At 51.2% G+C, this 14,671-nt stretch overlaps 1 protein-coding gene across 1 annotated transcript in view; it reads right to left on the bottom strand.

Annotated features, from left to right (window-relative positions):
* Positions 1-13,946, bottom strand: part of ANTXR1 (ANTXR cell adhesion molecule 1) — a 64,941-nt gene extending 50,995 nt beyond the window's left edge. Inside the window, exons 1-4 of the mRNA XM_044417401.1 lie at positions 11,037-13,946; positions 8,907-8,978; positions 5,541-5,622; positions 5,352-5,385 (exon numbers count right to left, since the gene is read on the bottom strand). Coding sequence (XP_044273336.1) covers positions 5,352-5,385; positions 5,541-5,622; positions 8,907-8,965 — 175 coding nt within the window. The 5' untranslated portion in view covers positions 8,966-8,978; positions 11,037-13,946. The remainder of the gene's footprint in view (positions 1-5,351; positions 5,386-5,540; positions 5,623-8,906; positions 8,979-11,036) is intronic.
* Positions 13,947-14,671: the final 725 nt, after the last annotated feature.

The raw sequence follows: 14,671 nt of genomic DNA, 5'->3' as shown, positions 1-14,671 counted from the left end.
AGCCAGGTATATCTGAGCAGAACCATCAAGTTCTGGACTGCCTACACGGATGAGCAAAGGCTTTCCAGGGTTCCAGATGCAGGTCTGGAACAGGTCTGCCTGAAGAGGGTGGACCCTGAACTCGGACCTTTCAGGACCTGGGGAACTTGGGGCCTGCTGCAAAGCTCCCCAAAGGCCCCCCGTTGGCGGCCCACCATCTTCAGGCAATGCTGGTCCCCACGCCCCTGGCAGAAGCATGCTTGGCCACTGCACCGTTCCCCTTACCCAAACGGACGCTGGCTGCACCGGCTCTACTGCTCCACTACTCCTGCAGCCTGTTCTGGGGGACTAGCTCAGCCCCTCTGAGGACCAGGCTTGCCGCCCCCTGCCCCAGTGACACCGGCGTGCCAGCAGAAGCCCATGATGTCACAGGTCACCAGCTCAGTTCTGGGGGACCACCAGGCCCAGCGTACTGCTGGCAAGCCTTCAGAGAATGGGCAGCGCTGCTTCTGGTCCAGAACCATTTTTCCTATGTCCAACAAGTGTCCATGTTCAGGGACACAAGGCAGCACTATCCAGCTGTGAAGGGTAGAGAATTCCCTTGCAGCCCAACAGCCAAGCTCCACTGTGGCGAAGCCTCAGGGCCTCCCCCCTCCCCAGCGGTGGGCTGGGCCGAAGGGGTGTGACCAAAAGGATCAAAAATGCCAGGTCAAGTTCTTACGGCCACTAAATTAATACATCTTAGGAGAGAGATCGCAACTGTTTAGAATGGATGTGGGAAGGAACTGTGCACGTGCCCTTTTTGGAGTTGAGGTGCATGTCCACCAATGCTAGGAGCATGGGTAACGAGCAGGAAGAGCTGGAAGCTCTCCTGGGAATAGGAGGGTATGACCTGGTGGGGATCACAGAAACTTGGGTGGGATGAAAGGCAAGTCTGGCATGGGAACATAGAGGGGTATCACCTGTTTAGAAAGGACAGGAAGGGAAAGAGAGGTGGGGGCGTGGCTTTATATGTCAGGGAAGGGATAGGATGCAGTGAGATAGGATGCAGCACAGATGGGGATTCGGCAGAGGCAGTCTGGGTGAAACTTAGGGGTCTTGACAGGGAAAGAGACCTGACAGTGGGGGTATGTTATCGCCCTCCAGGTCAACATGAGACCCTGGATGATGTCCTGACAGGTCAGATTCTAAGATATCTTGAGGGAGAGACACAGTAATTATGGGAGATTTCAATATCCCGGATATTAGTCCGGAGACTCACTCGGTGGTGACAGCCAGGTCATGTCGCTTCCTAGAAGCTATAGAGGGAGGGTTTTTCACACAGAGAGTCCGAGAGGCGACCAGGGGGTGGGATGGGGTGGTCTTGATTAACAGGGAGGAGCTGATATATGAAGCACAGATTAGGGGAGCTCTGGATGCAAGCGATCACTCCATCCTTTGCTTTGAGATCAGGGGACTGCGGACGGGCAGCAGGTTGAGCACTAGAAGCTGGGACTTCAAGAGGGCCAACTTTGGCCAATTGAAGGCCAGACTGGGGAAAGTCTCCTGGGATAGGTTACGGGAAGACAAGCGAGTTGAGGAGGGGTGGATAGCACTCAAAAGGGAGGTTTTGGAGGCGCAAGCCTTGATGGTACCTCTAGTCAGTAAGGTGGGGAGGCGGAGGAGAGCACCGCCATGGATGCGAAAGGAGGTGGTTAGAGGGATTAGACCAAAGAGGAACCTCTGGAGGAAATGGGTACTGGGGGAAATAGACAAAAGGGCATACCGGGAGGAGGAGGCCCATTGCAGAAGGATTCTTCGCAAGGCTAAGGCTGATTACAAGCTGAGACTTGCCAAGAATATCAAGAGCAACAAAAAAGGGCTTCTTTCAGCATGTAAATAGGAAGAGGAAGGGGAGACAAGTCGTGGGACCACTAAATAAGCAGGAAGGAGATCCAGTGACTGATATGAGGGAACAGGCACAGATGCTGAATGACTATTTTGCCTCTGTGTTCTCCCCAAAGCAGGACGGGGGATATCCGCATAGGAGATTAGATGAGGCCGGGGACTTAGGGGCACAGATTAGAGTCACCCCCCTTGAAGTCGAGGGGCTCTTCAGGGCATTGGATATTACAAAGGTGCCAGACCCTGACGGGTTACACCTGAGAGTACTTAGAGAGTTGGCACTTGGAGAGTTGGAGGCTGCCAACGCCTGCTGGCCTCCATTTTTGAGACCTCGTGGAGAACGGATGAAGTCCCAGAGGACTGGAGGGTGGCATCAGTGGTCCCAGTCTTCAAAAAGGGTAGTAGAAGGGACATGGGAATTATAGACCTGTTAGCCTTATGTCCATTGTAGGACAAACAATGGAAAGGCTCATAATAGAGAGAGATCTGGTGATGCTAGACAGGGAAGGGGAGCTGGTGGTCACACAACACAGTTTCAGCAAAAACAGGTCCTGCCAGACAAACCTTGTGGAATTCTATGACAAGGTTTCGAGGTGGCTGGATGGAGGGGCTGCAGTGGATGTGGTTTACCTGGATTGCAGCAAGGCCTTTGACAAAGTGCCCCATGACATCCTGGTGGAGAAACTGAGGAGTTTTGTGATTACCAAAGCACTGTCCAGTGGATTAGGGCATGGTTGACTGACCGAAAGCAGAAGGTAACCATTAGCGGGGAATCATCAGGATGGTGGCCAGTGAGAAGCGGGGTCCCCCAGGGCTCTGTCCTGGGGCCGATCCCGTTTAATCTTTTCATCAGTGACATGGAAGAAGGGGTGAACATCTGCTGATCAATTTCGCAGACGATACTAAAACCGGGGCAGTGGCCACAACTGAGGAGCAGGTACTCCAGATCCAAAAGGACCTGGACAGACTATGGAAGTGGGCAGGAGACAACAGGATGGTGTTCAATGTGGAGAAGTGCAAGGTCTTGCCCTTGGGGCATCGGAATGGGTGTCATAACTACAGGTTAGGGGACATGTGGCTGGAGAGCAGCACTTGTGAAAGGGACCTCGGGGTGCCGGTTGACTGCAGGCTAAACATGAGCCAGCCGTGTGATGCGGTGGTCAAGAGGGCGAACGCCACCCTTGGTTGCATAGCCAGAAGTGTGGCTTCTAGATCGGGAGAGGTATTACTATCACTCCATACGACTCTGGTGCGCCCGCAACTGGAGTATTGTGCTCAGTTTTAGGCCCCTCATTACAGGAGGGATATAGCCAGGTTGGAGTCAGTGCAGCGTAGGGCCACAAGGTTGGTGGCCGGTTTGCAGGGGACGCCGTATATAGTGAGACTGAGGGAACCGGGTCTCTTCAGCCTGGAGAAGAGGAGACTCAGAGGGTTCTGTTGGCGACAGACAGGTATGTGAAGGGATGTCACATGGAGGTGGGAAGAGACCTGTTCTCCCCTGCGGAGGAAGGCAGAACGCGCTCCAATGGAGCAAAGCTCAGGGAGCCAAGGTTCCATTTAGATGCCAGGACGCATTTCCTGACAGTTAGGACCCCGAGGGTGTGGAATGGGCTTCCACAGGAGGTGGTTGAGGCCCCATCGGTGCGGGTGTTCAAAGATAGGCTGGACATGCATATGGTGGGCACGTCATGAGTGGAGCCGGGAGTCAGACTGGATGGCCCGTGAGGCCCCTTCTGACTCGCTCTGTTTCTAAATTTCTATGCCAGGAAACTACCAAACAACTGGGAAAGAGGTTTGGACTGAGGAAAAGTGCAGGACCTTCTAGGAAACCTCCCAGTCACACTCTCTCAAGCTGGATTTAATCCCGAAGCTTGAATGTTCACACTCCTGGTGCATTTTCTTGCTTTCTAAATGCAAAGCGAATCAATGAGCCAGGGCGCCTCTGATCAAGGAAGGCGATTTGCACGACAGAAGTGTGTCGCCAGGTGTGCACTTGCTGTCCTTTGTGGCTTTTGCCTGATCACGCGTCTCGCACCTCCCAGGGAATTGCTCGGAGAGCCGGAGAGGCAGGTATATCATCAAGCAGACTGCAAAGTCCCATCTGCCGGGAGGGCAGATTTACTGCCAGAACACGTCCCTATGGAGAAATGGTTATCTTCATCCTAGCAAGGCCCAGGCTTGCCCCAGTTGGCGGCTGGAAATCACATGCTGCCATGAGCCAAACCCTCCGGCATGAACCAGGACTGCTGCCGCCAGCCCTTCGCAGTCGATCCGGAAGAGTGCAGAGCTGCGTCCCACACACTGAACGGGACCGTGTGCGTTTCTCACTCTCACGACTTCTGTCTGAAGGGGGACCAAAAAGGGGGGAAAGGAAAGAAAACCCCCACAATGACCAGCCTCTTTAAAATATCTTAAATTGTAAGTGGGATTCCAAGCCCAGATGAAAACTGCCCAGATTCCAAGTGCAAGCTGTGCATTTAATTGCTTGCACTTTTGAAAAGGGCAGAAAATAATATATTCAGCTGGGAAATTTTCTGGTCTGGGGTTCAGTAGCTTTTTGGGGCGCTGGAGAAAGCTGCTTCCAGAAGCACGTTCAGCTCTGCATCCAGAGTGCGGCTTCGTGCCCCCGCGGCTGGGGAAGGTGGGCAGGGGCGCGCGGTGGCATCTGTGCCCCGGGCGGCTGGCTGGCGGGCCACTGCTTGAACAGGATGCGGGACGGGAGGGGCTCTGGGCCTAATCCAGCAGGGCTCGTAGCATCCTCTTATGCTGTGCACCACGGAAGCGGAAGGGTGCAGAGACAGGGAGGCTCACCCGCCCGTGCCAGCCACGCTGGGCAAGGAGGCTTGTGCCGACGGCCTCGGTCGGGACCAGGGACCTGCTGGCCTGCTTTAGCGCAGCCTGGCCCACGGCCGCACAGCTCCTCTGGCCCCCTCCGCCCCCCGGGGGCTTCCAGTGGAGGGCGCCCTCCTCGTGCCAACTTCTCCACACCCGGCAAGGGCCATAACGGGCCTGAGCCAACGGACTCGGGCACTGATTCGTCTGAGAAAGACCCGCTCAGCAAAGGCACCTGGCAACTTCAGCGAACCGTGATCACTTCCAGATAATCGCTGTAACGCCTGTATTGCTCAATGTCTGAAACTCTGGGTGGTTCACAGCCATCGTTCAGGCTGTTCCATTATTTCTTTTTGATCCCAGGTTGGGCAGGGTAGGTATTTGTGAGAAATATGCTGTTAATGGCCCCTTGAATTACCCCAACGTTAATTGACTTTAATTCATTCTTTCCTTTTATACCAAAGGCGTGCTATCAAAGCCAAGACAAAGGCCAGTGGACTGCTCTCTAGGTATGGAGGAGTGCCACCAAATCTTTCTTGCATGCCCAGGTAAAAAGGGGCTACCCCAGAGACTGTCCATGATATGGGGCAGGGAAAGCGCTTGACAAACAAAAACAGAACTAACTCTGGTTTGCTGCTCCATTCATGTATTCTTACCTTGAACATTTTCCCGGTGAATTTGCTCACTTGCCTGAAAGAGAATCAAAGCGAGGTGTTCAGAACTGGCTGACCGTCTGACTGTGTTTGGAGACAGAGGTATTCTGAAGCCCCTACTAGGAGCTGCTGAGGCGCGATCTGCTCCCGCCCACCCACGGCCTCGTGCTTCGGCGGTACGTTCGTATTTACCCTTTCAAATCCTTCATGCATGTAAGTATCTCCTCCTGGCAGGACTTTCTGGAGCTCCTCCAAACCTTGGCGTATCAGTTCTCTGCAGTGGAAGAATGTAAGAAAGTCTGTCAGGGGAAACCAGCTTCCTAAGGGTACTTATCAAGAGATTCCTGCTCTTGAGTTTTCCAGTGCAACCCAAGAGGAAATTTCAAACCAACTGAACAGGCGCCCAAAGCAGACGTGACTTAAATTCTTCTTTAGCATGATGCCCCTTTTAAAAATTAGCCTAGAAGAGGTGCAGGGCCTGCGGTCCTAAAAGCTCCTTCTAGGGCCCAGGTCCAGGCCAGGGGCCTGCATCGCGAGGAGCGCCTCGGGTCCTTGATATGGATTTGGAATATGGTTGTTTGAACCCTGGGTGATCACTTTGGGTGCCATATTTAGCCAACCATTTCTATGCGCGTTGGGCTCAAGACCACCTGCTAAACCCTTGACATTCTTTTACTTGTGATTAATAGGAGTATTTAATTCCATCAGCTCCATTCCATGTTTTCACACTACTCAGAATTTAAGTGTGTGTACATGAAATAATCCATTCATGTTGGAACAACCCAGATTCAGGCTGGGCATCCGGAAAAGCTGCCTCACTGCCAGAGCAACACGGCAGTGGGACCGGCTGCCCGGAGAGGTGGGGGCTCCCCCACACTGGGGACATTCAAAAGGAAACTGGGCAGGCACCCGAGTGGGAGCTTGCGACGTGGTGTCCTGCAGGAGCAGTGGGTGGAACCGATGGCCTTCTGGCCCCTTCCAACTCTACTCTTCTACGATTCGATGATTCTATGTAGCAAAATAGGTAAGTCATCCTGGATGGACGCCTAGCATAGGATCATGGAATAATGGAGTTGGAAGGGGCCAGTGGGCCAACAAGACATAGAAAAAGGAGAACTCTGACTCCAACCATATTTTAGGCCAATGTGCTTCCCTAAACATGCTCCCCCTGATTCAGCACTGAGAAACACCTCCGGCCCACCCTGCTCGCTATCAGTAACAAATGATACGAGCTGAGCATCACCGCAAGCACCTGAGCCGGGTGGCAGGACAGCTTCGTGCTCGTTCTGCAAATTATGCGGATGTTCCCAACCCTCGTCTTCCATCTGCACCCGTGTCAACATTTATGAGTTCACAGGAGAGACTTTGAAGAGTCCGGGGTATCCAGTTTAATCTTTGAATAAAAACCCAGGCACGCAGGCAGATTAAAAACAGGCAGTGCAGGGTGGGCTCGGGTGTGTTTTCCGTCAGCTGTGCAAACGGTCCGGGCAGAGCCAAAGGGAGCTCGGACGGCGTGGCGGGCCAGACAACACCTTTGGGAGCAGCAGAGTGGTGCCGCAAATACGCTCTTCTCTCCATGGGAACTCGGGTGCCGTTTAAACCAGCACCATAAGTAGCAAGTCCACTGCAAAAGCGTGTCAACAAGTTCCCTTCCCTTGATTTCACAATTAGCACAAAGCTATTGTTTACTCTCCAGGAATGGGAGATTCCCCAGACATCTGCACAGGATTTCATTATTCTTCGTTAGTTGAGCTCTTCCATCTCAAAGACAATGGCAGGAAGGCTGAGCCAGTTTGAGCGGCGAGGGATTCCTGACCAGTATGGCTAGGAGCATGTAAGCATAATAGCAACACAATTATGTATAACTACCCTCAAATATATGAATATGCTTGAGCGATGTGGAATCCAAGGCAGATTGAAACAGCCACCGAATAAAAACAAAGCAACTCAATGGCGGGGGGCAGAAACAAGGCAAGCAGCCGAGGGGCCCAAGGAGGCACCAAAGGCAGGAAGCCCGGGAGGACAAGGAGGACACCCGCCCGGGCGGCACCCTTGCCCTCACTCCCCTTGAGCACGCCGTCAAACCTTTTATACCACCTTCCCACAAACCTCAACGCGAGCCAATGCTAACCCGCCACTCACAAAATATCCACAAAGGTCAGCAGCTATGAACTGCAATTAAAGCACAACACAGGCACAAGACAAGCAAGCAAAAGGGGGGCCAAAAGGAAAGCCAGGCTGGTGCTCCCCCCGCGGCCTTCTGGGATTGTGCCAGTGAAAATGGCCAAGGCCCTCCAAGCCTGACCATTCATCAGAACAGCCAGGGACACACCTGGGCCACCACTGGAAGCGGAGCCATCAAGGGAGCGCGGCCCCGAAGCGGGGACGGGGACGGGGACGGGGGTGGCAAACCGTCTGACATGGGGGAAACAGTCGCCCTCGCTCTTGGCCTTCCAAAGCCTTTCTGTCTGGATCCCATTGTGTGGACTGCAACCCCCACACACACACCTGTGCACAGGCAACTTTGCAGACTGAATGAGAAATCATCCCCAAGCCAAGAAGCAATTAAGCGATCGGGATCAGTAAACGGGTGAAGATGAATTCTATCCAAAAAGCCCAACAGCATGTCTTGCCACAGAACAGCTACAAGCATTTAGTCATCAGGTAAAGGTAAAGACAAAGGTTTCCCCTTGACGTTACATCCAGTCGTGCCTGACTCCAGGGGGCGCTGCTCATCTCCACTTCCTGGCCGAGGGAGCCGGCGTTTGTCCGCAGACGGTCTCCGTGGTCGTGTGGCCGGCATGGCTAAACACCGAGGTGCCCGGAACGCTGTTACCAGCCCACCGAGGTGGTTCCTTTTCTTCTACTTGCATTTGCCTGCTTTCGAACTGCAAGGCTGGCAGGAGCTGGGACGGAGCAACGGGAACTCACCCCGTTGTGCAGACTCGAACCAGCGACCTTTCGCTCTACCAGCCCAGCAGCACAGCGGGTTAAACCACTGTGCCACCTGCATCAGGTAACCGAAGCCAAATTGTGCAGTTGGATCATTCAGCACCAGAAATAACCAAATGCGTTTGGCCGTCTTCAGTGGCCTAGCATGAAAAGGGTTGATCAAAAGGTTTCTATAGAAAGGAAGTATTTCTATAGAAAGACACAAACACACACGTCTCACATCAAAGTATTGTGGTGTTTGCACTTGCAATTCAACAAACTGTTATTGCAAATGTGCTTCCTAAATATATGATAAAACTTGCACTGATGACCCAGATTTTGCTGTCCTCTATTGCTTGAAGATTGCGTGCTTGTTGCGTGTGCCATTGGGCTTTTGGGATAATACCCGTTCTCACCGATGTACCTCTCCTGGTTGGCTTATTGTTTCAAAAGCAACCTTCCATGCCAAAGTGCTTGAGGCAGCCGTCCCCAGCCCCACGCCTTCCAGAGGTGCTGGACGGCGACTCCAGAATCCCTCGGATGCAGCCCAACACCTCTGGAGAACGCCCAGCTCAGGCCAGCCACCCCACGGTCTCCGCACCCCACGTTCATTCCAGGCCCCCTTACCTGTCCTCCGTGAGCGGCATAAGGGTGGAGCCTCTCGTCGAGAAAACAATGAAGGACATCCTCAGCTGGGGGCTGCAGAAAGAGGAGCCCAGGAGTTACGACCCATGACCCAGTTCACACAGGTGTGTGCATTGCCTCTGCTTGTGGAAGCTGAACATGCAAACTGCCTGATTCCACGGTGGGAAGATACCGGGACGTTCTCGTGACAAGGTTCCGTTTGCGATGGGCCCACCCTTGACGGCCCCCAGGGAGCAGCAGGCACGTTCCCTTGCTCCTCGTCCTGCCGCCAGGCCTTGCCCTTTCGCCCCCTTTCCCTAGAGGCAGGCAGGGAGGCTCTTCCTGATGCCTCTTTTGGAAGATGCGAACGCACTTCCCGGGGTCCCAGTTTGGCTGCCATGGGGAGAGAAATTGCCCATGGCACCTGCAGCCAGAAAATCCCCAGACCCGTTGGGTCAAAGATAGTAGCCCAGCCTTGCACCTTTCAGATGTGCCAGGCTACAGATCTCATCATCCACAGCCAGCCGCAGCCAACGGTGAGGGATGCTGGAAACTGTCACCCAGAAAACTGGGGGCTCGAGGCATCGGTACTTGAGTGCAAAAACTCCGCACCAAAACACCATTCCTCTCTTAGATGTCCCACCAAAGCTCCAGCAACACTGGAATGCTGGAAAGGACACACCGGCTTTGTTCCTACGGTTCCAGCAAAGGCACCAAGACTATTCCGCTATGAGCAGCTGCCCTCCGTGCCACATTCGCATCCATTCCCACCTAGAGACAGGATGGGGCTCGCTCCCAGGCGGTGCGTATCAGAGGGCAGCCTCAGGGGACTTTTGTTGGCCTGCACAAGGACCGCACCCGAAATTGCCAGGGCTACAGACAGAAACCTCTTCTTCCGTGTGCAGCTTTCCCACATGTGGGGACTCAGGACTGCAGCTTGAAGCATCTCCCTGGGCCAGGACGTTCTGCCTGGCCCATCCCTCCTGGCTTCCCATCAGGTACAGCATTAGCAGTTGTACTGTCAGTTCTATTTTCATTTCTGTACTGCCCCAAAGACAGCACTGCCTGAGTGGGCGTCCATCAACCCACGGAAACAATAACACGCTGTATAAACGTCATCAAAGTCAATGCAGAATTTCTAAAAATGTAAAGCAGCAGAAATTGTATTGACACCTGGAAGCATATCTATGCAGCTGATTTAAATTGATTTCATGGCAATTCCTTCTACCCGGGAAGCTCCAGGAGGTGAGATACGGAGGCTGTACTTGCGCAAATTTGCAGGACTTCAAACAGGCATGGCAACTAAATTGCCATTCAAATGGTGCTGGGTGGGAAATACAGAAACAGAGCGAGTCAGGAGGGGTCTCCCGGGCCATCTAGTCTGACCCCCGGCTCCAGCTGGCTCTGCTCACGACATGCCTACCGTGTGCATGTCCAGCCTATCTTCGAACACCCGCACCGATGGGGCCTCAACCACCTCCCGTGGAGGCCCATTCCATACCCTGGGGGTCCTAACTGTCAGGAAGTGCTTCCTGGCACCCACCCTAAACCTTGGTTCCCTGTAAGGTCGCTAGAACAGTAGAAACAAGATGCACCCAATGAAAGCAGAGTCAAATCCCACTACCAAAGCTCCCTGGATTCCTTGTTCTTGGAGACCATTGGGCAGCGGGGCGGGAGAGAGAATGGGAGCAGCTGCTTTGGACTCCCAGGAATTCCTGGGAATTCGTGTTCCCTTCCTATCAAAAAGCATCAAAACAAGCTCAAGGCAAATTTGTCCCTTTTCTAATAATACTGAGAAAATGCTTGATACATTCTTCTTAGTCATGATGTTGCTGAGAATCAGAAGTACAGGAACTCAAATTAAACCAAGGAGGCCGAAATGCGCTTGATTCTTAAGCTGGTCTGGTTCATCATGAGAAATGAAGACCCTAATCAACCTGATTCTATGTTACTCAAAACCACATATAAAACAAAAGGACTGGCTTACCTGGGAGTAAGCTCCACAGAACATTATGGAATTTACCTTGGAGTAAATATGCACAGCATTACACCGTAATAGCCAAGTGCAGTTCAGCCCATTGAAATCAATCTCTCTTCCTCTGCTTCCACTATCAACCAGTCAGAATGTCTTACCTTATAAATTTGTGGGCCAGATGTTCCACAAAGTAATAGATTTCACTCCAGTGGTGCAGGACACTTCCTGATCTGGAAAAAATAACAATTCCAGGGAATATGGGTTTAATTATAGGAACTTTTCTGTTGTTGATGCTTTATTAGATTTGGTTCATCTGAACAGCTGCATAGCTCATCAAGTCTGCCACTGATGGGCTGCTGAAAATGCCTTTCACATTTGTTGGGGGTTGGGAGGGGAAGCGTCACAATTTGGTGCATTGGCTTGAAAGGCGCGTGCCAGAAATTTACGTTCCAGGTAGACCCTTGGGACTGGTTCCCGGCATTCTGCAATGACTGCGCCGGACTTGTAATGTGATGCGACCGAAGCAACCCAAGCAACGAATCACAGCCACACTTCAGCACAGTTCTGAGACAGATTCCCTGGATGCTCAGCCATGTCATCTGGTCAGCTGCCACCTTGGAAGAAGAGGGGGGTTCCAGCAAGATTGATGCTGGAGCTGTTGGTCAAACATGACAACACCTGCTATTTTTTATAGTACTTTTTGAATGTTCATACCATTTCTGAGGTGGCCACTTACGAATCGCCAGCAAAAAAGAAATGTGCAGCCCCAGAGGAGCTGATTTGCACAGAACAGACGCATGCCAGCGCTCAGGTACGGATGCAAATTTAGAAAGAATCCTTGAGATTGAAGGACTGAGCAGACAGCCAGTCCGTTGCTTTGGCATGTGGAGACTGTGACAAGGTGAGCCACGTGCTTTGCTGGGTGACTGCTCTCATCTTGGTTTAAGTACAGGATGGTGCTTCAGGTAGGGTGGCCTTGCAGCAGCCTATCAAATAGAGGACTGTCCTCTCAGGAAGCAAAAGAGAAGACAGGTGCATTGCACTGCAACTGACCTGTTCACAACACTCTGGTCCAAGCAGCAGTCTCTTTTTAAAACCATGTTTGATTTAAATGTTGTTTTTCAACATTTACGTGAGATCACATCAAACACATACTCCATATTTATCAATACGTGAGTTCACAGATAGTGAAAAGCAAAACAAGAACAATCTCATTTTCCTTCTTATAACGCAATAAAACGAGCCCGTTTGGCCAGTGCTGCAATATTACGAAATCTACTCTCTGATTCATCCATACATGGCATGTATCTCCGTTATCTGATGCAAACGTGAACTTGCTAAGTTCTTTGCACAGGTTAACAAGCGAAGCAACTGCAAGATCAAGCCACGGTTTGCTGTCCCGATTCGGAGGGACTATGCAAACGACAGCAGCATCCCTTTTCCCCTTCCTTTTTAAAAAACATTTTAATAACTAATGGCCATAGACCTTTGTTTTGTATGTTTTACTGTATTTTATTGTTTTTAATGTAAACTGTTATAGTTTTTATTATGCTTTGTTGTGTTTTTATATTGTGTTGTGAGCCGCCCAGAGATGCTCAATAGGCTGGCATACAAATGTTTTAAAGAAGTATGTGAATAAATATCCCGAGAGGACAACCCACTGTCTGCGTTGGGCTTTCACAACAAACAGGGATGAGGGCTGCCACGAAGGGTGATAACTTGCCGCATTTCCCCGACAGGTGATCCTACACCTGGCCAGGCACATGGCTGCCCCCGTTCCTCCCAGTCTTCCACGCAGGCACAGAGAACAGAGTGTTTCTCCACCAGTTTTCTGGGGCCACCCCCCCCCCAAAATTACCCAGCTCCCCATCCCAGCACAGGTCTTACTGGCTCTCCTTCCCCCATCCGGTCCCTGCATAATGAGCTTCTTAACAACCATCCATTTGGTTCAGTGGAAACATGGGGTGGGGGGGCTTCTCCATTTGAGGTTTTCTCCTGCCACTTTACAGAGTGTGAAATCCCTGCACGTATTTTTAATCGTCATAAACTAGGATAGCTGAAGCAAGTGAGAGAGCTACCAATTGCGCTCGTCATCACGGGGCAGGAAGTGTGGGACCGATTCCTCCCTGCCCCAAGACAGCTGGTTTTCATCCAGCAGGATACGGGGTGCTGGAAAATGCAGGCCAGCAATGAGATCTGGCACGCGGATCCACTCGCGCTAGAGACGGTTCCACATTTTTTCCCTGTGCTGCAAAGCAACTGAGAATAAGAAACAGCACTTAAAAACATGGGATCTTTTTTCCATGGCTTATGGAAGTTATGCATATTTTTTAAATGCCAAAGATTAAGCCTGAGCGCTCCGGGCAGTTGCTAGCAACCCTCATTCGCAGCTGCCTGGGCTTTGCTGTTGCAATTCCGCGTTCTGCTGGACTTGCGTTTTTGGTGGTTTGAGGCTGCCTTTCTCAGTTGCACACCACTTTTTAAATTTGCCACATAAGTACATCTTCAGGCTTTTTTTCTCCCCTTGGAACAAGAATCCAAACATCTAAAATTACAGCTCTTTTTTCCATGAGAGCGTCCCACACATCTCTTCACACAGAAGAGTGCCGCCACCAATCCACTGAATGCCAGCAAAAAAATTGAAAATGAAAATAAAAAAGCTCACTTCTTTTTAAGGAGGAAGCTGTCTTTCCTTTCTAGATGCAATTTAGTAATTCAGAGGTTTCTAGAGAAATCCACTGTCATGAACTAAGAGCTTGGTTTTAAGCTAAGAGCTTGGTTTTAAGCTGGGCTCACCAGAGTTGAGCCAGGCATAATGCAAAGGTCAGCCTAGAAACAAGCAAAGGAAGGTAAAACACTAGCACTGGAAGGAGAGCGGCTCTTGCAGCCTCCTATTGTGCTAAACATTTGCTCCTGTTCTGCAAAGGTAAGATTACGGCACAGAACCCTTCCCAGGCGCCCATCCAGGAAATGCAACACAGTTGGAGAACAGAGTCTGGACTCTCATGAGATCAACTGTGGAAACGGCTCCAGCTGTTGGGCCCTGGGAATTTCCAAGCATTGCTTATCAACAAGGCTTGAAATAAGGCCTTGAAAGCACAGCTGTGCTGCAAGCAGGAGAGGAGAGAAAGCTGGGGAGAAGGAGACGAACTCTACAGAAGATGTGCACCAGAGGAAAGAGCTGGGGGTTCAGAAGGCTGCCTGCTTCACCTTGGGCTGATTCAGAGGTTGCCTATTTTGATTCGGGAGCCAAATCTGAATCCTCTGGAAATCCAAAGCCACTCATTGACTATCCCTGGAGATGAACAATGGCTGTAGCATTGTTACGGTTTAACGAAGCGAGATGCCTTTTCCAGTCATAGCAGCCCTTTGTGAAGGGATATAAGTTTCCAAAGGTCAAATAAGTGCAGAGGATATTATGCTTTAAAGGCTGGTTTTATTAAAAAAAAAGAAACTGCCAATAAGTTTCCTATTTCTTGGCAGAATGGGATGGAATTTGCAGGCATAGTTTTCCCTTCTGAAGTTACCAAGCCTGCCAAATTTTGGATGAGTTGGTGCATGGGCAACAGTGCCCTTTATACTGTGAGTGTTTCCAAACAGAATTGCATTCTTTGGGGTCTATTCCTAACAGAACAGCTTTCAGCACAAAGAGGCAGCTTTAGGCTGCAATGTTTTGGAAAGATAAGTGCACCATTTCTGTGGAAAATAAATCTTCAAAGTTTGGAAGAGGCAAATGCCCTAGGCAAGACACCTGCAAAATTTCAGAAGGATAGGTGCAGGGTCGAGGGGACTA

The sequence above is a fragment of the Varanus komodoensis genome, unplaced genomic scaffold, assembly GCF_004798865.1.
Source record: "Varanus komodoensis strain SLA01 unplaced genomic scaffold, ASM479886v1 scaffold88, whole genome shotgun sequence".
Lineage (NCBI taxonomy): Eukaryota > Metazoa > Chordata > Lepidosauria > Squamata > Varanidae > Varanus > Varanus komodoensis.
This window is presented reverse-complemented; position numbering and strand designations above follow the sequence as displayed.